General features: G+C 39.2%; 1 protein-coding gene across 7 annotated transcripts in view; it reads left to right on the forward strand.

Moving 5' to 3' along the window:
* Positions 1-26,300, forward strand: part of LOC100248070 (uncharacterized) — a 37,957-nt gene that overhangs the window by 8,834 nt on the left and 2,823 nt on the right. For all 7 annotated transcript variants that reach the window (XR_002031294.2, XR_002031295.1, XM_002273262.5 and 4 more), the window contains 3 exons: positions 14,501-14,637; positions 17,095-17,782; positions 18,310-18,422. Coding sequence is in view for 5 of the 7 variants with exons in the window: in XM_002273262.5 (XP_002273298.2) it covers positions 14,501-14,637; positions 17,095-17,782; positions 18,310-18,422 (938 nt within the window). In the remaining 2 variants the exon portion in view is untranslated. The remainder of the gene's footprint in view (positions 1-14,500; positions 14,638-17,094; positions 17,783-18,309; positions 18,423-26,300) is intronic.

A 26,300-nucleotide genomic window follows, 5' to 3' on the forward strand; every position in this document is an offset into this window, starting at 1 on the left:
CTAAATCCTCGATAATCTCACAGAATCTCCTCATTGTAAAGTTAAGTTTGCCTCCCCTACTACACTCCATAAGAAACCTAATCACATTAAATTCGCCTGCCACACACCAAGGACCTCCTCACAACCCTCTGACAACACCTAGCTCACCCCAAAAAGCTTCCTCTCCTTTTTTAGGGTGGGGCCATAGACCCCTGTGAAATTCCAGCAAAAGTCATCCTCACAGTTCTTGAACCGACAGGAGATTGAAAACATTCCCACTTCCACTTCCAGTGAATGTAACGCCCTATTGTCCCAAAACGCCAACACACCACTAGAGGCCCCCCTTGAATCAACGACCCCCTATTCTAAACATCTACCCACACCAAGGCTCCGGACTATCCTTATCGACATCTCCTGCATCTTAGTCTCCTGCAAGCATACTAAATCCACCTTGTGAGACTTAATTAATGCCTTGATCACTTTTCTCTTCTCATTGTCATTCACCCCTCTTACATTCCACGATAAAATCCTCTACCTCATAAAGGAACCAAAAAATTCCCCTCACCATTCTCTACACCATAAGACTTCGACTTCATTTAGCAAGTTGTAGTGCCCCCCCACACCTCTTTGCACCACTGTAATTCACCGAACACTTAATTTTTTTCAATTCCCTTTCAGATCTTGAGGTTTTCTGGACTTTCCTTCTCTTCCTAGCCAAATTGCCCTTAAGCTCTTTCCTTTCTTTCATCATTTTCAAAAGCAACAAGATCTCCCCCTCAAATCCCTTTCAAGGCATTCCTAGGCATCGACAGAAAGTGACGAAGCTACTGTTCAGCCAAGGCTCCGCAACACCCTCCTCATCCTCCTCCAACCTATTTCCTAGAACCCTATCTAGAAACTCTTTTCCAACCATCGCCTTTGCTCCCCCTCCCCCCCTCAAAAAAATGGATGCTGCTCCCCTCTCACTCCCATCTGCCCATATTACCCTCAACGGATCAACAACCGCCTCTCCACCCTCAATGGCCGTCCCATCGAGATCCCTAAGGCCCCGATCAACAACCACCATCGCTTTGTCCCCCTTAGAGAAAGAAGAAGAAGAAGGAGAACCCCAACCCCCAAAGCTAAGAGAAGAGCGAGGCTCAGAAGAAGAGTACTTGGCGACTTCCTTTAGCAGTGACTCATCTGCTACAAACATCCCCTACGCCTGAGCAGTTGACCCAGCTCTGCGACTCTCCTCGTTGAGACTCCATTCCAAACCAGAGACCTTAACTTCAGGAGCCCTAAGCCCCTTTAAAGTTCCAGCATTAGTCGCCTGGGTCGGACCCTTTTTACTTAAGTTTGGAGAACTGTGCTGACCCTCCTCCATAGACCCAACAGCCCCCAAGGCCATCAGATTTTGGTCCACCCTAAGGCCCTTAAGTGTCGTAAGCCCACCCTTCTTTAAGCCCATTGAGATAGGCTCCTGGGCTCCAAAAGTCAGGCCACCCCTCTCCTTGTCAAACCCTACCCAATAAACCTTGGGCCCACTCCTTCCCTTACTTAACCCCTCTCCATCATCTGGAAAAGGATGCCTTTCCTCAACGAGTGCCTTCCCTCTCTCATCTTTTCCTGCAATTGCCACTGTAATCCCAACCATACCCACAACGTGCAAGTTAGAGTCAACACCTTTCTCCCTTACTCTGACTTTACCACTGAAACACACTGCTCCATCCTTTGCAGCTTGTGTTTGCGCCTGTGCAGCCCCACACTTTTCCATGTGCGTGAATCCACTTGCCCTTCATCTCTAACCTTCGGTCATTCCTTTTCGTGCATCGGCACCATCGTTGTCACCCATGGTGGCACTTCCCACCACAATTGGATTGCAAAACAAGAGGCACCCACCACCAGTTGCAACGTTCTAGGGAGGTCTTTCCCCTCAGACCTCACTAAGAGCCTAGCCCACTACAGCTGCACGAAGTTAGTTGTGTCGTCGTCCACAACAACAAACCCTCCACAACTATCCCCCAACTCCCTAAACACCTCCCGATTCCAAAAGTGTAATGACAAGCCCAGTGCCCTCACCTAATATTGATTAGCTTGAACCCCGCCCCTAAAACATCTTGCCTCTAGTCCCCACTTCTCCAGAGAAAACACCTTGTCCTCAAAGTGCTGAACCCTCCCTCTTAACACCCTTTCCGCTTCCTTTGCATCCACAAATTCTGCCAAAAAAAGCCCACTGCCCAAATGCGAAAAGCTCACTCCCCTTTTTAAATTCCACAAGCGCACCCCCCATCTCCTTAGCATAGCCAAATCCAGAACCAAAGCTACCTCTTCTCCCCACCTTCCCACTAGATTGCACCCCAGTTGCTCCTCCTTACTTCTCAAGTTACTACCCCTAAGTTGGAGCCACACTGAGTCTCCTAATCTTCCAGCCTTCGCCTTTGCCACCTCAACAAAGGTCTTTCTCTCGTCCTCTACCTTAGCCTGTTCTTCACCATTCTCGTTAGCTCTAACTCCACCAAGGCCATTACCCCGCTTAGCTTCATCAGGGGTAACAACACCAATTGAACGCTGTTTTTCCGCTAGCTTAACCCAACCCCTTAGGATCCCCCTTCCCTCTGGAAAGACTAAACATAACCTTTTTGCTTCCACATCACGAACAGAGCAGATAATGAACCTTCTCGCCTCGCTTGAGCGTCTCTCCAATCTAAAACTCCTTCCTTCCTCTACTTGACTTTTTGCACCTATTCTAAACCTTTCCTCCTTACAACATGCTTCCACCCCCTCCAGCAAGCATCTTAAACTGAACTCGCCGAACCTAATCCATGAGGAGAATCCTCTACTTTTCTCCAAGATAATACCACGTAACTTCCCACCAATCTCCTCAACTGAAATCTCGAAAGACTTCGACTCCATAGCAAACCAACACCTACCACCCTCCCTCATGACTCAATATAGTCCAAGGTGCACTTTAGAAGATCCTTCCAAGATTGGGAATTGGAGGAGATGACTCGTTTTTTGGAACATATTTCTGCGGTAAAGGTTCAAGAAAGGGATGATTCCTTAGTTTGGAAGAATGATGGGAGGGGAAAGTGTAATGTCAAATTGTATTATAGGTCTTTAAGGGTCGAGAATAGCTTTTTATTTCCAACCAAAGAGATTTGGAATTCGTATGCCCCTCTTAGAACTTGTTTTTTTTGCTTGGGAAGCAGTTTGGGGAAAATTTTTAATGGTAGACATGTTAAGAAAGAACGACTAGTCCATGGTCAATAGGTGCAATCTTTGTAAAGATAGTGAGGAATTGATGGACCATGTTTTGATTCATTGTGGTAAGACAAGGGAGTTATGAACTCTGCTGCTATCATCTTTTGGACTGGTGTGGGTGTACCCGGGTTCAGTGAGAAATCTTTTTCTGGAATGGAAAGTTAAGGGACTAGGGAAGAAGAGGAAAGTAGTTTGGAGATTGACACCTATTTGTCTTTTTTGGTGTATTTGGGGAGAGCGAAACCGAAGAACGTTCCAAGATGAAGAGTTGTCAAACCAAAGCTTGGGGAACCTCTTTTTGTATACTGCCTGTGTACGTTGGGTGTGCCCCCTCTTTTGGCGTCTTCTTAATTCAATTTGCCTTTGTCTATAAAAAAAAATAAAATAATTACTGGTGTGAACAAGCTTAACTTTAGTTACCCTACAAGAGCCTCACTTGTTTTGTGAAACTATTAGATATCCTAGAAGTTTTTGTTATTAGGGAATTAAATGAAAATGTATATCAAGCTACTTCATTGTGTCTGGTCTAAGCTACACATGGAGGGACAAGATAGATAGGTTCCAACTCTAGAACTATTGGAATAAAGAGTTTGATATCATATGAAATGCTTGCAACTTGGCTTTGTAAGGTTGGTCAAATTCTGAAGCACAAGGATTATTTAAGATTTGTAGGATCTGGACTTAGTTAGGAATCACACCTTGGGGATTGTTATGATCTAGTGAAATCTAAGAATGGAGAAGGTAGAGTGATGTGTAGTTTAAGGTCAGCAAAGCAAATTCTATTTTCAATTTGGTTAGAGAAGGTGGGGTATATCAAACTAACAATAAAGAAAAATGAAGATTAAGAAACTCCAATCAACAAAAAAAAGTCAAGACTTAGGATCCATTGGTATTCACCATGTAATTCACTTCTGAGTAGCTTCTTCAGCTACACAGCCCCTAATGGTTGTGTTTTCCATAGTTTTCTGGATTTTGGACCTTCCGTTTTTACAAGTGTCTAAACCTCTCAGGTCAAGGTGAGGGGAAATCCTATCACCTTCCCATAGTTAGGCGATAGCCTTGTTTTTTGCCTTTTGCCTTAGGCTAAAAGGATTCTTATTGTCTCAACATCACCTTTTGCTTTAGACAACACTAGATGAAATAGAAATTGAAATTGAAATTGAATTGAAGAAGACCAAGTAAGGTAAAGGAAAAGCTGCAGAGAACAAGAAAACCATACTGCTTATGTTATCAGGAGCAACATAGAATTCATGGAATTTGTCTAGATTTATAGAAGCTGTCCAGATTCATAGAATCTGGTTTAGTCAATGTTTTGTATATATTTGCTAGAGAGTAGATCATGAAGTCATTATAGGATTGAATAGTTGTATATTAGACTTTTTCTTTCCTCTAATAGCTGTACAGATTATGTATTTATAGCCTGTCAAACTTTTCTGATCTAAATAAGTGAGGAATCAGTTTCTTCTGTCTTCCTTTCTTCCACTCATATAGTCTCACCATATCAGAGCTTGGAAGAATATTCTAATCCTTTCCTAGCAATTTTTTTTACCTTCATTGCCACTGTTCCTTTCATCACCTTTTTATTCCTTCTTTTTTTTTTTTTCTGCCTATTTGCGGTTCTTGCTAGCTTGAGTGGAGACAAAGCTCCTGGTCTGAATGGTTTTTCTTTAGCCTTTTGGCAATCTTGTTGGGATATTGTAAAAAATGAAGTTATTTCTTTGTTTAGTTTCATGATCTAGGTAACTTCGAGAGAAGCCTTAATGCCACTTTTATTGTGCTCATTCCTAAGAAAGGGGGTGTAGAGGATTTGAGGGACTTTCCATCAGTTTGGTGGGGAGCCTCTATAAGATTCCAGCTAGCATTTTGGCTAATAGGCTAAAAAGAGTTGTTGGGAGAGTGATTTCAAACTCCCAACATGCTTTTGTGGTGGGAAGACAAATCTTGGATGTAGTCCTTATAGCAAATGAGGTGCTAGACTCAAGGTTGAAAAGCTAAGAAAGGAGGGTCATCTGCAAAATGGATATCGAAAAGGCCTATGACCATGTGAACTAGGGATTCTTATTAGCAGTCATTGAAAAAATGGGCTTTAGGGCAAAATAGGTAAGGTGGATGAAGTGGTGCATATCCTCAACTCGGTTTTTAGTTTTGATTAATGGGACCCCTACAGGTTTCTTTTAAAGTTCTAGAGGCCTAAGACAGGGAGATCCTCTTTCCCCTTTTCTCTTTATTTTAGCAATGGAAGCACTTTCTCCATTAATCAGAAGAGTCAGTTAAGGTTTCTAATGCAGAAGAGTCAGTTGGGGTGGTGGGGTGTAAAGTGGGCTCTCTCCTTTCTACTTATTTGGGCCTACCTTTGGGTACTTCCTTCAAGTCTATACCAGTTTGGGATGTAGTAGAGGAAAGATTTCAGAAAAGACTTGTGGAAAAGATAGTATTTATCGAAAAGAGGGAGATTTACTTTAATTAAGAGCACTTTATCTAGCCTACCAATCTACTAGATGTCTTTATTTGTAATCCCACGTAAGGTGAGCTTTAGATTGGAAAAACTTCAAAGAGATTTCCTTTGGGGGGAAGGAGAGCTCCAAAGAAGGCCCTGTTTAATGAATTGGTCATTAATTGGCTTGGATAAAAAGGATGGAGGTTTGAGGATTAGAAAGTTGTCCACTTTGAATAAAACCCTCCTTGGAAAATGGAGCTAGAGATTTGCTTATGAGAATGAGGCTATGTGGAAGTTGGTGATTGTAGGGAAGTATGGAGAGGAAGAAGGAGGATGGTGTTCTAGAGTTTTGAGGGAAGGTTATAGGGTGAGTCTTTGGAAGGCAAACTGAAATGGGTGGGAGGAATTCAATAATAGGGTTGGTTTTAGGGTAGGAAATGGTAGGAGGGTGAGGTTTTGGAAAGATAGGTGGTGTGAGGAGGATCCTCTGGCAATGGCTTTCCTAGTGTTGTTTTCAATTGCCATTGATCGAGAAGCTTAGGTAAACTAGATGTGGGAGTAGGTTGGGAAAGGGGGTTGTTGGAACTGGGTGTTCATAAGACAGATAAATGATTGGGAATTGGGAGAGGTGGAAGAGTTACTTATTAGGTTGCAAGGACAAGTGATTAGAAGTGGTGTTGAGGATGTCATGGCTTGGTGGTTAACAAAGGGAGGTACCTTTACGGTGAAGTCCTTTTACTCCTCCCTAGTAGGGTGCTCTCCAAGAGGCTTCCCGTTAGGTATTGCGTGGTTTTTTTGCTTGGAAATCAGTTTGAGAAATTTTTTTAACTCTAGATCAACTAAAAAGGAGGGGTTGGTGTTGTCCAAGCAAATGTTATTTGTGTAAAGGTGAAGAGGAGTCAGCAAACCATATCCTTCTCCACTATCCAAAGGCGACCTTGTTGTGGCACCTCATCCTTGCTCTTTTTAATGTCCAATGGGTAATGCCTTTCTCAATAAAGGATGCCCTTCTTAGCTGGTAGGGATCCTTTGTTGGGAAGAAAAGAAAGAAGGCGTGGAGAGTAGCTCCTTTATGCTTATTTTGGACCCTTTGGAAGGAGAGAAATCAAAGAGCCTTTGAAGATTCAGACTTGACAGACCATGCTATTTTACGTTCCTTCATGTACATGTTTTTGGAGTGGGTCAGGGTGCATTTATGGTCTAGCACTTTGCCTTTATTTGATTTTATTGATTAGCTGGGCTGTAAGTGAGGCGAGGGTGTTGTTTTTTTTTGAATCCCTCCCCTTTTTTTGGCTTTGTATACATCGTGTATGTTTTAGGTGCATTTTAGGCGCTTTTAATACAATTGCTTTTACCTATAAAAAAAAAATAATAAATTTCTAAAAAACCTCCTACTGAAACAACTCAGCAGCGTATGGATCCATCACATGATAATCTAATCCTACATATTACTTTTGACAAACTGAATGGTAGGATTTCTTGGGAAGATGATTTAATTGCATGGTACCATTAAAGAACCAAAAATCTTAGATCTCTTTTTCAAATAATGGGAAGCTGAAAATTTCTAGGTCATCTCATGGTTAATCAACTTTGTGCAATTTGAGATCACTAACGTTTCCTATTCCTTTCTACTGGAAAAGAAGTTTGGGATGCGATAACTCTGACATATTCCAAGAAAGGAAATGTTGCTCGTATATTTGAGTTGAAGACAACAATTCACTATACAAAGCTAAGAAATCTCACTGTGACTACCTGAAAACAACACTATTACAATAATTCGATTTGAATTCACCATACAAGAGTTCACTATATAGGTATCACTTACTTCAAGCATCATCAAATTCCATAGCCAAGACATTACCATAAAATCATCTTCATCCTAGGTGTCGAACTTCAGATCCCCGAGTTTTGGGCCCTTTCCAAGCATATGACTCAATTTGCCCTTCCCTTTTAGAAAGGTTCGAACAAATTGAGACCTCTTCAAGTAGTTTTTTCCATTCAACCGATAACTTAGTTGGATATTTTGCAAATCTTCGACTGAAACTATGCTTGGTGTCTCTGTCACTTGAATATCGGATGTGTTAGGCACCTTAGTTGCATCAAACATGATGATGTTGTGAGGGAAAAGAGAGAGAAAAAATTATGGGTAATGAAGGCCAAGGAAAATAAGGCAAACATGAGAGTTTTCAGGCTGAAAGAAAAAAACTTTGCAATTGGCAATGAAGGCATTAAGAAGATTCTTGAAGGTGATTGATGAGTTGGCATTGAGAGACCTTCTCTTACAGGGGGGGTTCGTTTACTTGGAATGGTGGGCTAAATGGGCAAACAATGTCAAGATTGGATCGCTTTTTGGTGTTTGAGGATTAGGAGAGTCATTTTAGTGGGGTGGTGCAAAGCACTCTTTCTAGACTAGTGCTTGATCACTACCCTATTCTACTAGATGGGGGAGGGATGAGGAGAGACCCTATTCCTTTTGGTTTTGAGAATATGTGGTTGAAGGAGGGGTTTAAGGATCTGTTGAAAGGCTGGTGGCAAGGGTTTAATTTCAAGGGCTCTTGCAGTTTCATTCTAGTAGCAAAGTTGAAGGCCGTAAAGAGTAATTTGAAAACCTGGAATAAGGAGGTGTTTGGGAAGGTGGAGGTTAACAAGAGCTTGGCGTTACAATAAGTGAATTTATGGGATAATTAGGAAAGGTCTAGTGCCTTATTTGTGGAGGAGGTGGAGGCTAGGAAGGAGGCAAGAGAGGAATTGAAGAAATGGGTCCTCTTGGAGGCAAAAATCTAAAGAAGTGTGGCTGAAGGAAGGTGATAGGAATACGGGTTTTTTCCATAGGATGGCGAATTTTCATAGAAGGAGTAACCTGACCAAGATTAAAATTAACGGAACATGGTTAGGTGAGGAGCATGAAATATAGGGGGGTGTTGTTAGTGCTTTCCAACACCTATTGTCGGATTCTGATGACTGGTGTCCAAGCTTGGATGGACTGGTATTCAAGAGATTAGTAGGGGAAGAGGCAGCTAGGCTAGAGGAGGCTTTCTCTGATGAAGAGGTAGTCTTTACTCTCTTTGATCTAAGCGGGAACAAAGCTTCGGGGTCGAATGGTTATTCCCTAGCTTTCTGGCAGTCTAGTTGGGAATTTGTGAAGGAGGAGGTGATGGGTTTTTTCCGAGAATTTCACGAGGTTTGTTAGAAGTCTGAATTCTACTTCTTTGGTTTTGGTTCCAAAAAAGGGTGGTGTTGAGGACCTGAGAGATTTCAGACCTATCAGTTTGGTGGGAGGGCTGTGCAAGTTGCTAGCAAAGGTGTTAGCTAATAGGTTGAAGAAAGTGGTGGGTAAGGTGGTATCCTCGTCTCAAAATGCTTTTGTTGAGAGGAGGCAAATTCTGGATGTAGTGTTAATTGCTAATGAGGCTATAGATTTTCTACTGAAAAGCAATGAGTGCGAGGTGTTGTGCAAGCTTGACTTAGAAAAGGCTTATGACCACCTAAAATGGGATTTCCTGCTCCAGGTGTTGCAGAAAATGGGGTTCGGAGAGAAATGGGTAGGATGGGTTAAGTGGTGTATTTCTACAAGAACTTTCTCTATTTTGGTTAATGACACGCTGACAGGATTTTTCAACAGCTCAAGGGGGTTGAGACAAGGGAACCCTCTTTCGCCCTATCTTTTTGTGATAGGAATGGAAGCCTTATCCTATTTGATTAAGAGAGCAGTTAGTGGGGGCTATTTGACAGGTTGCAGGGTTAAAAGGAAGGGTGGTGAGGGAGTTCAACTCACCCATCTACTGCATGCTGATGATATGCTGATTTTTTGTGAAGCCTTTGAGGAACAACTGACTCACCTAAGTTGGGTGTTAATGTGGTTTGAAGCCATCTCTGGTTTAAGAATTAATTTGGACAAAAGTGAGATCCTACCAGTGGGGAGGGTGGACAGTTTGGAGGAGTTGACCCTTGAGCTTGGGTGTAAGGTGGGGACGCTTCCTTCCTCGTACTTAGGGCACCCTTTGGGTGCCCCACACAAATTAGCTGCTTGGGACGGGATGGAGGAGAGGTTTCGGAGGAGATTAACTATGTGGAAGAGACAATATATATCTAAAGGAGGGAGACTCACTCTCATTCAAAACACTTTGTCCAGCATGCCTATTTACCATATGTCTATTCTGCGTATGCCTAGATCGGTTAGATTGAGATTTGAGTAAATCCAAAGGGATTTCCTTTGGGGTGGGGGGGCTTTGGAGTGGAAGACTCATTTTGCTAAATGGGCGGTTGTATGCTCGGATAAAAGGAAGGGTGGTTTGGGTGTTGGATGCCTTTCTACACTTAATAGAGCCCTTTTGGGTAAATGGAGTTGGCGCTTAATGGTAGAAAGGGAAGCTCTTTGGAAACAAGTTATTAGTAGGAAGTATGGGGTGGAAGAAGGGGGGTGGTATACCTGTGAAGGAAGAGAGGGATTTGGAGTGGGGTTATGGAAGGAGATTAGGAAGGAAGGTTCTTTGTTGAGCAACAACATTGTGTTTTCCGTGGGTAATGGTAGAAGAGTTAGATTTTGGAAGGATTCATGGTGTGGTGCTGAGGCTTTTTGCAACTCTTTCCCCTCTTTGTTTGCTTTGGCGGTTTTGAAAGAGGAGTGGGTGTTGGAGGTTTGGGACCCTTCGGTTGAGGGGGGGAGTTGGGGTTCTCGTTTTTCTAGGGCTTTCAATGATTGGGAGGTGGTTTTGGTGGAACGGTTGCTCATGACAATTCAAGGGAAGAGGGTTAGCACAAAATGGGAGGATAGGGTGGTATGGAATAAGACAAAAAGTGGGATTTTCCTAGTTAAGTCTCTCTACAGTGCAGTAGAGTCGGGAAATACAGTCTGGTTTCCAAGTAACATCATTTGGAGTCCTTATGTTCCTCTCAAAGTGGTTTTTTTTTTTGCTTAGGAAGCCTTGTGGGGGAAAGTTTTTACATTGGATCAGCTTAAGAGGAGGGATTGGACCCTAGCTAATAGATGTTTCTTTTGTCTAGCCAAAGAGGAGTCTACTAATCACATCTTAATCCACTGCTCGAAGACTAGGGTTTTGTGGGAGTTATTATTTGCTCTCTTTGAGGTGACTTGGGTTCTCCCTTGCTCGGTAAGGGAGACTCTTCTTGGATGGTATGGGTCCTTTGTTGGCAAAAAGCGCAAAAAAGCTTGGAAGCTGGTTCCTTTATGCCTTTTTTGGACGGTGTGGAAGGAAAGAAATAGGATGACGTTTGACAATGAAGAGTTTTCAATTCATTGGTTGAAGTATTATTTTGTGTGTAGTTTTTGGTTTTGGACAAAGTTGTATATAGATGCTGGATCTCTACCTTTAATCAACTTTTTTGATTGGTTGGGTTTTAGGTGAGGGCGGGTGAGGTTTTTGTTTCCCCTCCTTTTTGTTCTTCTTTGCCTTATGGTGCCTACTATATAATTCCTGTATGCCTTGGGTTGTCCTCCGGGCTTCCTTTTTTATAATTTATATATTTTGTGTGTTTACCTATCAAAAAAAAAAAAAAAAAAATGGGCAATGAAGGCAAAAATAAATAAGAATATATGGCTTCAAGGTACTCTGTTTTGCCTCGAAAAGACGGAGGAAGATTGGGTACTGCAGCAGTTTCAATGATTGAGACAGCAAACACCTAGAGAAAAAAATATTCAGCAATGAAGGTTGAAAAGAAAATATCCCAAGGAGCCAAATTTGGCTCTAATACCATGTGAAAATATGGGAATGTTATTGATTAATTTGCCATTGTACATGGAAAAATATACAGGCTAACAAGAGTCAACTAAATCCCTACAAAACTGGGATACTGATTCTTAAAAAAAATAGAAAATGAAGAAATTTGAGGGAGAGAAAAAAATACTTCTTTTTATTTTTCTCACCTCTTTCAAACTGATTCTTGTATTGATATTTATACATGAATGGCTGAGATCATTACTTTAGAAGAAGAAATCTAATCCTTGATTTTAGGAGAAAGTCTCTCATAAATTCAGGAAACAAAAATAAGAATAGGAAATAACTATATCACAATAGCTGTAACATAACTCTAACACAGCTGTAGCTCGAACATAGTTGTGCATACAGCTGCACCATCCATTAAGAAATTCCATTATGGAAAGGAAGATGCTAGACACCCATTGATCTTAACCACAAATTGGGGTTTATTATAGAAAGAAATTCCATTAAGAAAGGAAGAAGCTAGAGGCTGGTGGGAAAATTGATTTACCTATCCCATATAAGACCAAACATAGCTTATGCCGTAAGTATGGTAAGTTAGTTAATGCATTCTTCATTGGAATGTCACGTGGACATGGTTCAAAGAATCTTGAAGTATTTAAAGGTTATTTTTGGAAAGGACTCTTGTCACCTTCAAATAGAAGTTTATATGGATGCAAATTGGGTTGGTTTTCTTGTGGATAGAAGGTCAAATGGGATATTGCACTTTTGTTAGAGGTAATCTTGTTACATGGAGAAGCAAGAAACAGACCACTGAGGTAAGATCCAGTGCTGAAGCTGAATTTTGGACTATGAATCAAGGAAATTAAAGGACTACTCAAAAGAGTTTAAATTGAAGTCTTATGATGGTAAAGTTGCAATTGGTATTACTTATAGTCCAGTTTAACATGATCATACTAAACATATTGAGGTAGATAGACATTTCATCAAAGAAAAAATTGAGAGTAGATAGATTTCCACGCTTTTTGTAACAACTAAGCAACAACTCACAGATGTCTTTACAAAAGGAATCTCAAACATCATGTTTGAATCTATAATTGGCAAGCTGGGAATGCATGACATCTATCACCAGCTTGATGGGGAGTGTTAGCAAGAGCAACATAGAATCTGTCCGTATTCATAGAATATGGTTTAGTCAATGTTTTATGTATATATGATGGGCACAAATAATTGAGTAATTTTAAGGATTGTATAGATGTATATTAATTAGTTTTTTCTCTAATAGCTGTACAGATTGTGTATTTATACCCTGTAAAATGTTTCTAGTCTAATTAAGTGAGGAGTTGTTTTCTTCTCTCTTCCTTTCTTCCACTCACAGCTTGATCCCTGAGCTAAAGGGGAATGCATAAAACTTCCTAAATTGTCGATTTTTCAGCTATAGCAAGGAGAATCTCTCAAATTGTGTATACACTGCCATGTGATAACTTACAAGAAAAATATCAATTTCAGTGCAAAGGACCAGCTTCACATTTTGGAACCCCGACTGTTCTCCAGTGCAATAAGTGAGCACTGGGATGACAGTGCTTCTTCTGCGAACAACTTTTGTTGAGACTTTTTCAAGGTGTGGAGTTGAACGAGCATGGGGAGAACTGCCATGATGTGCTCCTTCGTCAGTACTGGGATAATCAAGGACTACCAAAGGGTCTAATTCAGTTCTCCAATCCTGTATATGTCAATGCTATATATTTTTTGATTGGAAACGACACAAAGATTTATTGATAGATAAAAATAATTACAAAAGAAGGATGAGGAATCCTCTTGCCAAAGAAAGCTAAGCTAAAGAAAAATACACTGAAAACAAGCAAACACTAAAAAGACCACTCCTTATGGAGTACACGCTGCTATCCAATCAAGATGTAATGCATTAAGGGGAGTCCCCTTAAAAACCTTGGAACAATAAGCCCAAAGAGAAGCAAGGAAAACAATAGAGTCCCATAGAAACTCTGAATTCCTTGCTTTATCCTCAAAAATCCTCGCATTTCTTTCCCTCCACACAATCCGAATAAGAGCGATGTTTGCAGCTTGCCACAAGGCTATCCCCCTCTTAGACGAACCAAATCCATTGAATTTGATGTACATCATGTCAATGCTATATATGGCCAGCCACTGCATGCAAACCTCTTCTCTGTTCTGCTGCTGGGCCTTCTATGCTTGATCTACACATGACCAGTGCCAGGGGCATTACACCATAATTCAGCTCTGCACTCTATTTCCTCTTTTAACTCTCTGGCATTAACACTGTTGCTGTTGGTTCTTCAAAGCTTATTCCTGGTTTTCCAAAAGCTGGTTATCCAGTTCTTTTCCTGGCGCTCCAACTTACATTTCCTGCTCTCCAGCACTTTGCATTTCCCATAATTCTTCTTTTTCTATTCCCCAATTCGTTCCTCCATCCGAACCAAGAGCTTATTTAATCCTCTAGAAACACTACAAAAACTACCAAAAGCCTATTAGACAAACGAGAATGGGGCTAAGCATAAAATATGGCTGAAAGGAATGTATTGATAACTGAAAGTCATTGAGAGGTATCGATGGGAACTCAATAATGCAATGTTTTGAGTTCTCATCACGAAACTACCAGTTACTTAAAAAGTTTAAGCTATTATGGAATGAGACAATAATATATGTCAAGCTAACTTGCTTTCCTTAAGATATCATGACTTAAGGTTGGTTCGACTAGAGCTGGGTCTATTGCATTCCATGTGTTGTTCTATGATGATTATTTGAATTCCTATAAAACTTCACAAAACTTCTTGAATTAATTCCAGTTCTGAAGCAACTGAAATTTAACCCATATTGGGCACTAAGTATAGAACCAAGTCAAAGTTTATAAAAATAATATTGGAAAGTCCTTTTCTAAAATGATTGTTTCTGTTAAAAAATGTTTAAAATAGTTATTTTATTTTATTTTAGTACAAACTTCAAAAAGAAAGAAAAAAAAAAATGGAAGAAGAAGAAGAAACAAAATGTGCAGGAATAGTATGTTCTGTATGGTTGTCTTAGTATATGGTCAAGGTGTTATCCATATTAGCTTAAGTATATTATATTGTGCATATGAAATAATATATTTAAAGTGGCATTAACGAGTATTCCACATGCATTGTAGGCTGTTGGATTAGTAGGGCAGCAAGATACTAGAAGATTGGATCTTACAAGAAATGGTTTACAAGTGCAGAAAACAAAAGTTGGACCTTTTGGATCCCTTCTTTTTGACTCTGCCGTTTCTGTTTCCTCTGGTCCTGGGTGAGTGAGCTTCTCAAAACACGTCTCTAAATGGCAACTTGAGGCATGGTTCATTTAGGATCTTTATTGTATGGATGCACTCATATATAACTCACAAAAATTTGCATGTCTGATACTGCATGCTTTGTTTTCCTTCTCTGTGTGGTTAATTTTGTTAGTTGACATTCTCTCATACAATAACATTGTGCCAGAAAAGATGGGACTGAGAATAATTAAAGAAATCACAATGCAAAGGAACACTTGGGCATCATGTGAGAGAATTCTCCTAACACTGCATTCCAAACAAATATGTTTCCATCATTAAGGACGTATATGGTTAATTGTGGATAATGTAAAAACAAGTGGCATGCCAACAGGTCATAATTCGTAGTTGTCTTGTAGCCTTGAGTTTTTCTCTCAATTCACTGGATTTTGAAGGATTAGCCTTATGTTTAAGAAAGATTTTATGCTGGTTGATGTACATTAGATTAAAGTTTTTTGAGCGGATATTTAGAATCCAGGTGGTATTCCATTGTTATCTGTGTTCATTGTTTTTCTCTAGTTGAGTTGAAACAAGCTCATCATATCATCTTAGTCAAAAGTACAAGAAAGATGAGATCCCAAATTTGAATATGGGTGTTTCTAAGTTCTGTATTGGCTGAACTATCAACCTAGAGTCCTTTTGCATAATTTCTAAGCCTCAATCCATTCAAATGATTCAAAATCACGGGCTTAAACTTATGCTTATTTATTCAATCTTACGTCTAAGCCCCATTTTCAGAATTTATTATTCTAAGCCTATGATCCAGTATTTTCAGGTTTTTCAAAAATAGGGTTCCTTTCCAATAAGAAGGTGTATTAACCATTATCATGAAGGTCTTTAACAATCGTATGGTTTATTCGTCCCTCATTAAATCTTTAAGGTTTCAAAACTCTAGGTTCAAAATCAGTGGAGGAACCAACAAATGGGTTGAGGCGGGGCAAGATCTGGGTATTAATTTCAGTGGGAGAGTCTATCAAAATAAAAATAAAATAAAAATTCAGCGGGGGCAAAAATTGAACAAATTGCATGTATAGCCTAATGGTAACTAAGGAATTCATTTCATTCCTCATATTTGAGAAAGGGATCAAATCCCCCTTTATGCACAATTGTTTTTTCTTTTATTCCTTTTTCCCAGAGGGAGGAGGCAGGGGGCATATGCCCTCCAGGGCATGCCTTGCCTCCACCACTGTTCAAAATACAAGGAAAAAAAAACGATATTTTGATCCCTTACCTTAAACCTTGGAGACTAAGAGAAAAAATCTCTTCCTTTTTCATCTTCCACCTTCTCTCTCTCTCTCTCTCTCTCTCTCTCTCTCTCTCTCTGTGAGGTGGTGCTTTAACAAAAAAATGGTTTGGAGTTCTATAGTTTTTCAGGGCTTTCTACTCTTCTGTGACTAATCTTTAATGCCCCTCACTTATCTTTATAATGTGCAAACCTTAGCTTAGAAGTTTCCAGAAAATGTCCTTAAAATCTCTCAGTCCCTTGATTAAATTAAGAACCCATTGAAATGGTTTTCTACTATAAAAACCATTTATTTAAAAACATTAAACCGCATCCTAAGGTTGGATTATTTCAAAAGAAAAGGATCTACTAAATTGTGGAAAACCTAAAATTTGGTTTTGGGTTTGTTTATCATAAAAGGTTTACCAAGGGATAAAACATTGAAAATGTTCTCACATTTTCTGAATATTACCATTTACAACCAACAATTTTTGGTGGAAAAACTCGCCCTTAAAATAAAATATTCTCAAGTCCAGTCTGCTCTTTGACCACAGTACCTTGAAAAAAAAATCAGGGGTATTTTACATTAGTTGTGGACAACTATCCCAAATCATGTGTTTTCCCTATGATGGAAAGCGATTTATCTATATTAAAAAAATTCATTATTGCATCATATTCGCACTAGGTAAATGCCTCCTTTTTGTCTAGAAAAAGTTGGAATTATTCATAATAACATATTGAAACTGCATTCCATTTAATCAAGGATGTGTGTCCTAGAATACTGCATTCAGATGTGAAATTACACGACTCGTAAATTGGTGAAAAATTAATATTGCATTGACAAACAAAAAAGTAGTCACAAGGAACTTTTGAATTGGAAAGCTTGGTTAATCAGATGGATGCAGCAAGATGAATGCCCGCCATTAACTGACCTGAAAGCTCATATTGGTACTATGTAATTGTGTTTCAGCATTCAATTCATTTTTTTTTTTCTGTAAACATATTTTTTCTCCTGGAACTCTTGAATGTAAACAGTTACTTTTGTTCCTTATTGAGAAAATTTGTAAATCTATGTAACATAAAGCTTCTAGTAACTAATGGTAATGGACTTAGGTTATTTGCTTTGGTTCACATGGTTGAGGATCATCTGTCTTCATTTGCATCTTTGACTTGATTTACAAAATTCACATCTCTATCATATATTTATATTCAGGTCCGAAACATGGGTGCTGGAATTTGTGGACTTAGGAGGTGAAATGAGACGAGATGTCTGGTATGCATTTATTAATGAAGTTATTGCTTTATACAAGTTCATAAATGAGTATGGAGCAGAGGATGGTGATCAATCTGTATTTCATGTGTATGGTGCTCACAAAGGGAAGGAAAGGGCTATCACCGGTGCAATGAACAGTATTGCTAGACTTCAGGCCCTTCAATTTATCCGGAAGTTGTTGGATGATCCAATTAAACTTGTTCAGTTCTCATATTTGCAAAATGCACCCTATGGAGACATTGTGTTGCAAACTCTAGCTGTTAATTATTGGGGTGGACAGTTAGTCACAAAATTTAAGGAGGCAGGCTATCTACCAGATCGAGGATCAAGGTCTTCTGATGATGTGTTTGAAAGTAGTAACCATGTATTTGACATAGATGGAAGTGTCTACTTCAGGAAGTGGATGAGATCTGCATCTTGGGTTTCTAGTTCCTCTATAGCTTTCTGGAAGAATGCGTCAATAAAACAAGGGGTTGTATTAAGTAAAAATCTTGTCGTGGCTGATACTACTCTTGTAGAAAGGGCAGCGGTAACATGCAAACATAAATACCAAGTGGTTGAGAAAACACAAGCCACAATTGATGCAGCAATGCTTAAAGGGATACCCAGCAACATTGACCTTTTCAAGGTTGGGCCGTCATTTCATTTATTTTTATTTTCAATCCTAATTTCTTTTCTTTTTCCCTTTTTTGTTGTTGTTTAGTTTTTTCATTAAGTGTTTCTAGTGCAAAACTTTCCGTTGAATCCCATATTATCATCACTTTGATGCATCTTTGATAAACTGCCGCACTGGTTCAAATATTTCAACTAAGCATGATTTTAAGAAAGGATAAATTTCACTCGCCTCCTTTGAGGTTTGGGCTAAATATACTTAGCCACCATGAGTTTGAAATTTGATCAAATACCTCCCTTATTTTGAATTAAAGGGAGGTGAGCAAAAAACACAAATAAGAAGCAAAGTGGAGGTATTTGATGAAATTTCAAATTACTGGTGGCTAGGTGTATTTACTTCAAACCTTAGGGGAGATGAGTGAAATTTACCATTTTAAGAAACTATATGAGTTGATTCTTCTCTAGAGGGATTGAAGTTATATTTCTAATGTTTGTTTCAATAATGAAATTACTAGTTAATATCGGATTTTTGCATTTGTGCAGGAACTTATACTTCCTTTGACTGTCACTGCCAAGAATTTTGAAAAACTTAGGCGCTGGGAGGAGCCGCACTTGACCGTCTCCTTTCTTGCATTTGCATATACACTTATTGTCAGGTAGATTATTATGACAATGTTGTTTGGAAGAATTTTTGTTGTATACAGTTTGGTTTTGAATTCCTGAATTCAAGTTTACATAGTGCTCAGGTGATGTTTGAAAGTTTTAGTAACTTCCTACTGCCAAGATAATTGATTAGTTTATAATATTTGACTGCTACATGTTTTCTGTTGATGATATTACAGTAGTTTCCTTTTTATGAAACCAATGTCCTGCAAAGGTTGTTATTTTTATTTTTTATTTTTTATTTATTTTTATTTTTATCTTTATTTTTTGGTGTTAGAATATTTGCTTTGATCATAGCTCTCAATTTTACAACATCCCTTTCTAAATATTTTTTGAGAGATGAAATCAGTTCTGGACGTAATGCTGTAAACCTTTGTGTCGCTATTGTGTTGCTTGAAGAAACTAGAAAAATCATTAGTTTTTTCCAGTTTCTTATTTTTCTTTTTTACTTTGGCTATTTGCTAAAATACCAGCTACTGCAAGGATAGTTTGGTTTGCAGGAATAGGAATGAAGGTGAATTGGAATACCATGTGGAAGAAAGGAATCAAAATTTTTATAAGAGTGGGTTTTGGTTTCCATGATAATGATTTTTTATTCCTATTTCCATTTCTAGTAAGTAATCCAAACACAGTAATGAATGGGAAAAGGAATGGATTTTCCATTCCCATTCCATATTCTTGTATACCAAGTGTACCCTAGAAGTTCAAGTTATTAGGGAATGGACCAACAATGTATATTAAGCTAACATCCTCCCCCACCGCTAGTGGAGAGAGACAATAATCCTAGACAAACAAACAGACCGAGAGGCTCAAACTAGAGATTTCTTAAGGTCCAGAGCTTTGCTATCATATTCAACTAGCTATTACCCAAAAACTTAACCTGATAGGAAATGGTCCAATGATCTGTATTAAGCTAATAATATGCATGATGGAAGTGAAATGCAAGGAGGATAGATGTTTAGTATCACTACAAGAACCCTAGGAATGATCAATTTGGGTTTGAAGCCGCTTCAGGGTTAAGGATCAATTTGGATAAAAGTGAAATAATCCCAATTGGCGAGGTGGAAGAGATGGAGGAGATGGCAGCGGAATTGGGCTGCAAGGTGGGCTCTATGCCTTCTGTGTATTTCGGGCTGCCATTGGGGGCTCCTAACAAGAGTACCGCCGTGTGGGATGGGGTGGAAGAGAAGATGAGAAGAAGACTTGCGCATTGGAAACGTCAATATATTTCCAAAGGTGGGAGACTTATTCTCATTAAGAGCACGATGGCTAGTATGCCATTGTATCAAATGTCTCTCTTCCGTATGCCTAAGTCGGTTGCGCGAAGGTTAGAAAAATTGCAAAGGGATTTTCTTTGAGGAGGAGGAAACTTAGAAAGGAAAGTGCACCTTGTTAATTGGGAGGTTGTGTGTACGGAGAAGGAAAAGGGGGGGCTTGGCTTAAGGAAGCTAATCCCGTTAAACAAAGCTTTGTTGGGAAAATGGATTTGGAGGTTTGCTTGTGAAAAGGAAAATCTGTGGAAACAAGTGCTTTTGGCGAAATATGGGCAAGAGGGATTTGGTTGGATGACCAAAAAGGCTAATGGGACGTTTGGAGTAGGGGTTTGGAAGGAAATTATGAAGGAAAAAGATTGGTGTTGGGAAAATATGGCTTTTACTATGGGGAATGGTACCAGAATCAGATTTTGGAATGATCTTTGGTGCGGGTGTACAGTGTTGTCCCAAAGGTTTCCTCACCTTTATGGGATGGCTGCTCACAGGAATGGCACAGTAGAAGAAATGTGGGATCAGAATGTGGGCCAAGGAGATTGGGATTTAAGGTTTGTGAGGGGCTTCAATGATTGGGAGGTGGATATGGTAGGTAATTTGCTTCATACTTTGAGGGGGTACAATCCTAATTTAGAAGAGGATGTTGCTTTTTGGAAAGGGGGAAGAAACAGACAGTTTAAAGTAAAAGAAGCCTACAACTTGGTGGTAAATACCGTGGCTAACAATTTTCCGAAGAACAACATTTGGGTGGATAAAGTTCCAACAAAAATTCTGTTTTTTGCATGGGAGGCTACTTGGGGCAAGGTGCTTACGCTAGATAGGCTTCAGAAAAGAGGGTGGCATCTCCCTAATCGGTGTTTCTTGTGTGGCTGCGAAGAGGAAACTGTAAATCACATTCTCATACATTGTATAGTGGCAAAAGTCCTATGGGATATGATATGTGCTTTGGTTGGTGTTCAGTGGGTCTTTCCAGAAACTGTAAAGGAGGTCTTATTAAGCTGGAGGAAACCTTTTGTAGGGAAAAAAAGGAAAAAGATATGGAAGTCTATACCGTTGTACATCTTTTGGACCCTTTGGAGGGAAAGAAATAGGCTTGCTTTTAGGGGGAGGGGGTGATAGATATTCAGAAATAAAAAAATTCATTTGTCTGTAATTTATGGTGTTGGGCGAGAATGTATAGTGGAGAGAGGTCGCTGTCTCTTATAGGCTCCTTGGAGTGGATAGCCTCCACATAAGGGCTGGTGGGGTTCTTTTGTTTTCTTTTTTGGTTGTAAGGCTTAGCTAGATTGTATACTCCTTGTATACGTGTGGCTTTTTGGCCTCTTATCAATATATTCTGTGCTTACTTATCAAAAAAAAAAAAAAAAAGAATCCTAGGAATCACTCCTAGAAACCTTTAGGCTTCACACCTAGTTGTTGTTTGTGTCACACAAAGAAAATAGTGGAGGTTAGAAATTTTATCATTCATTCATTGATTTTTTTTAGAAGATAGATTGACTGCTATATAGAACTTCTCCAAAGACTTGTTAACTTCTTGGAACTATTCACATGGTAGTAACATAGCTTGAAAATATTAGAAGTTAAGAATGTCTACTAGGATGAATCCATATTAAATTATATAAGATCCTAGCTAAGCTTATTTTCATCCTAAGAATGCCAAATTAAAGTTTGGACCTTAGAGTTAAAGCCCATTCCTTTGCGCCTTTGGTAAGCTTTTAAAGGTGGCTGCCACTTGTTTCCATCAACTCCCCTTGGCTTAGGAAAACTCAACCTTGATAAATTAAATGCATGAAATCTCTCATCAAGGTCATGATTCAAGTGTTAAAATTCTCTATCTTCAATCCATATGGAGTTTGAAATTGGCTTGCCTATCCATTTGATGAGATACTTTTGATACAACCATCCTCTTGTTGAAACAATTTGGTGATTAGTAACGTCTTCAATTTCTTCCTTCATTTGAAGGGCTGGTTGTGGGTGAGCATTTGGACCATTTGTTGTAGCATCTTTAGGATTAGAACATAAGGTTAGGCCCTCAATGTTGAAGATGTTACTAATGCCTATATTTTCTAACAAATAAAGAATATAAGCATTGGAGCTAATTTTCTTGAGCACTTTGTATGGGTCAATTATTCTTTGAGTCAAATTTCTTGTATGCGCCTTTAGGATTTTTTTTAGGCCTTATCCTTGCCATAATTGTATCTCTTGTGCAATGTTTTCAAAATCGGACCGGTTATTGAACTGAAAAAGTTATCGGTTCACAGTTCACTGGTCGGACTAGCGGTTGAATTGCGGTCGAACTGGTGACGTCATAAATTTATATTTTATTATTTTATATATTATTAAAATTAAAAAAATAATAAATTCTATCTAAATTTTTATAATATCTATCAAAATTGTGATAAAAAAATAAAAATAACACATTAAATAATAAATATAAAAGTAATAAAACATAAAAAATAAATTTTAAAAAATAAAAATCAAACGTTGGAGCAGCTACTGCCACTGCACAGGCCGGGGGGGGAGTGGTTTACAACTGGCCGGAGGGGGCTTACAGCGGCAAGGGTTGGCTTGCCGACTTGCAACGGCACGATGGAGAAGAGGCGACAGTGTTACGGCCGGTGGAGGGAGATTTTGCATAGTGAAACGGCCGACGGTGGGAGCCTATCACGGCGTGTTGGGGGCGGGCTGGAGGCAACGGCAGCTGCTACAGTTTGGAGAGGGAGGGCTTGGAAGGAGGTTTTATATCCTCCAAAACAACGTCGTTTTGATGCTGAAAAGAAAAAAAGAAAAATTAATTGAACCATTCGGTTCGGAGGGAATCGTCCGGTTCACCAGTCGGACCGCCGGTTCAATCCCGGTTCAACCTATTTTTGGTTTAATTGACTGGATCGGACCAAAACCGTGATCGGCCGACGGTCGGACTGGCTGATCCAGTCCGGTTTTTAAAACCATACTCTTGTGTTAAAATCAGTAGACTTCCTATTCAAATCAGCATGTGCCTTGTAATTCTCATTACTAAGAGCAATTTTCCAGACATCATCATGTATATCATGTATATGTTTACCAAAAGCATCGACTTGAACACTTGATCATGCCTCCATTGGTTTTATCAATAGGCTTCCTAAGAAGCAAAGTAGTCATGATCTCAAAGGGGCTGCAACTTGTAGGTCTGTTGACAAAACTGTTGTATGTCAAGTCAGCCATTGGAAGAATTTGCTGCCACTTAGTAACATGTTTGCCACCTTGGCAACGAAGTAGATCACCCAAACTTTGGTTAACAACTTTTGTTTAGCCATCAGTTTAAGGGTGAAAAGTACTAGAAAACTTAGCTTTATGTTCAACTTCTTCCATAAACTTCTCTGAAAATAACTCAAACTTTGCATCCTAATGACAAACAATAGTCTTGGCAAAGCATGAAGCTTAACAATTTCTTTGAAAAAGAATTTAGCAACATGGACAGCATCCAAAGTCTTTGAACATGGGATAAAGTGCACCATTTCAGAAAAAAAAATCTACCATGACAATATGGAGTCATGTCCCCTGAAAGGTTTTGGCAAACCAAGTACAAAGTCTATGCCTAGGTCTTTGCCATGGCTCAGGTGGCATAGAGAGTGGCATGTTCAGTCCTGCATTTTTCTTCCTCCTCTTTGATTGTTGGTATATGCAGCATTTAGTAACATTCTTAGCTACTTTTTTCAAAACTTGGCCAATAAAATTGATTTTCTGTCATTCCAATCGTTTTATCTCTTCCAAAATGATCAGTTGGTCCTCCAAAATGCAATTCCTATTTCACTTGTTCATGAAGTCGTGTTAGGTAAGCAAAGTGGGGTCCCCTTGAAAAGATATCCATCATGCAGCAGAAAATCAGGATATGCTCCCAGGTTCCTAGCTACTAGGTCAGTATATATAATGCTGAAATACTTCCATGAATGATAATCTTGTTTCAACAAAACAAATTCCTCAAATTGTATAGCCATAGAAGAAAGAATATACACCACTCTGCTAAGAGAATCAGTTGCTTTGTTCTCAACTCCTGATTTATGCTTAATAATGAAGGTGTATTCTTGTAAGAAGGAGATCCATTTCACATTCCGGTTATTAAGCTTAGTTTGAGAGTTGATATACTTGAGAGCTTCATGATCAGAATATGAAACAAACTCCTCTGGAAGCAGATAATGATCCTAATAGTGCAAAGCTTGAACCATAGCATAGAATTCTTGTCTAGGTTGAGTATTTTTGCTTTGCTTCATTCAGTTTTTCATTGGAAATGCAATAGAATGTCCTTCCTGACTCATTGCACCTCCAATTCCTATGTTTGATGCATTGCAGGCTACTTCAAGAAGTTGCAAAACAGGTGCTTCAGTCAACCTCTTGTTTATCTCTTCAAAAGCCTTTGCTGCTACCTTAGTCCAAACAAATTGGTTTTTTTTTCATACAATTAGTGACAGGATCTGTAATAGTGCTAACTAGGATGGCTTGTACCTTATCAGAGTCTACTTCTGACCCCTTGGCTGAAACAAGGGGTCATGATGGAACATTTTTTAAATTTATGTAGAGTTTTTCTCACCAAATAACTCTCATAGCTTGTTGCAAATGGAAGACATGATTATCCTCAGCCTTGCGGTAGATTAATATGTTACCAATGTAAGCAACTAGAAACTTTCCAATAAATGGTTGAAGTACTTGATTCATGAAACACATGAATGTGCTAAGAGCATTTGAGAGGCCAAAAGGCATGACTAGGCACCCATAGATACCATCCTTCATCTTAAAAGCAGTCTTCTACTCATCCCCAGGCCTTTATCTGATGATACCCACCCTTCAAATCTATCTTTGAAAAGATATAAGATCCTGCCATTAGATCCAACAGACCATTTATCCAAGGAATAGAGAACCAATATTTGATGGTTATCTCGTTGATTGCATGGCTGTCTAGAAACATGCATTGACTGCCATCTATTTTTAGGGTTAGTAAGGCAAGGATAACACAAGGACTTAAGACACTCGCAAATAAGTCCCTTGGATAGTAGCTCTTCCACTTGTCTTTTAAGCTCTGCATTTTCACTTGGATTAAATAGGCTGGAAGATTAGACAAATGGAATCCTGGTATAAAGTCTATAGCATGCTGAATATTGCATAGTGAGGGAAGTTCATTAGGTATCTGCTGGAGCTACGTTTGAGAAGTCATTGAGCAGTTCAGTGACCTTCTTAGATATAGAAGAAATGCTGCTAGCATTTGTCTTCTTGACTTCTTTCATCACCATGACATATATTACCCAATTTTCCTTGCTTTCTTTCTAAAACTTCTTAGAAAGAATAAGAAGAGAACTCTTCATGTCCCTTGGCAACTTTTGCTGACTTTGGAATATCGTATTTTTGCATTTCAGCATTAGTCACTGGTTTCAACGAAACTTCTCTTGAAACTGTAAGTGTTTTCTTTCCTAGAATGATGTATACCTTGGTCATAAAGCCGAGGATGACCAAGAATGACATGTATTACTTTCATAGGGATCACCGTCGCACCAAATTGAATCACTATAAACACCACAAGAAAGAGAAACAAATAGACCTGTTATTTATCCATGCTACCTTGTATGGTTGTGGGTGTGGCTAAATAGGAAGTTTGAGGTACTCAATTGGTGGAGGCTGAGACAACATTCATGCTCCAAGCCAATATGTAAGTTCTTCTTGGAACAATTGTATGCTATGTGGCAAGGTTGTTGACGCTTGAAACACTTGATGCCCTTACCCTTAGGATCAGCCACTTGAGAAGAAGATGGATTATACCTTGTGGTTGGATCCTGTCCTCATACTGCAACTTGTGTCATTGAACTGCTTATGCACAGATTCCCTAGCTGTAACTCCTGGCTCCCTATTGATTGAATATCCCACATATTCCTCCATATCTAATGCAACTTGAAAAGCATATTCTAAGCTGTATAATGGCTGATACAGCAACTCCCTTTTCATTTTGGGTCTTAGTCCAACTTAAATCTTGCAAGTGTTTTCTGTGAACCTTCCATTATTTGACTTCTTGTCTTAAATCAAATTTCTGCATATACTCAGCAACATGCATGTTGTTTTGCCTCTAATTAATGAGCTGATCACATTTACTAATTTGTGGGGCATATATTTCTACCATAGCTTAGCCTTCATCTCTTGCCATGTGCTGATTCATGGTAGCCCCATCCTTCTACTGTCTACTTCATCCTTGTCCACCAAAATTTCGCTAAACCCACAATTTTCATTTTAGCAAATCCCACTCTTCGGTCATCAGTCATCATACTAAACAAAGTACTCTTCAATTGCAGCTAGCCGATCAATAAATTGAGTATGATCTGCCTTTTGCTTGGAAATTATGAACCTCTATTTTCACTTTCTTGGAGATATCTCCAACGATGTCACAAACTAAATTTCTTCTTTCAAGTAATCCTCTAGTCGATTCAAACATAGGGTATCATGGTGCTTGAATTGCTTCTTGGTCCTCCTAGTTTTCCTTAATGCAAGCCTGAGACCTTTCCCCCTTGCTTAACATGTGATGAATCCTTAGTGGGTGAAGATGTTTGTGTCTCGACATTGGTTAGTTGAATGTGGAGGCTATGA

Source organism: Vitis vinifera, chromosome 12 (genome assembly GCF_030704535.1).
Source record: "Vitis vinifera cultivar Pinot Noir 40024 chromosome 12, ASM3070453v1".
Lineage (NCBI taxonomy): Eukaryota > Viridiplantae > Streptophyta > Magnoliopsida > Vitales > Vitaceae > Vitis > Vitis vinifera.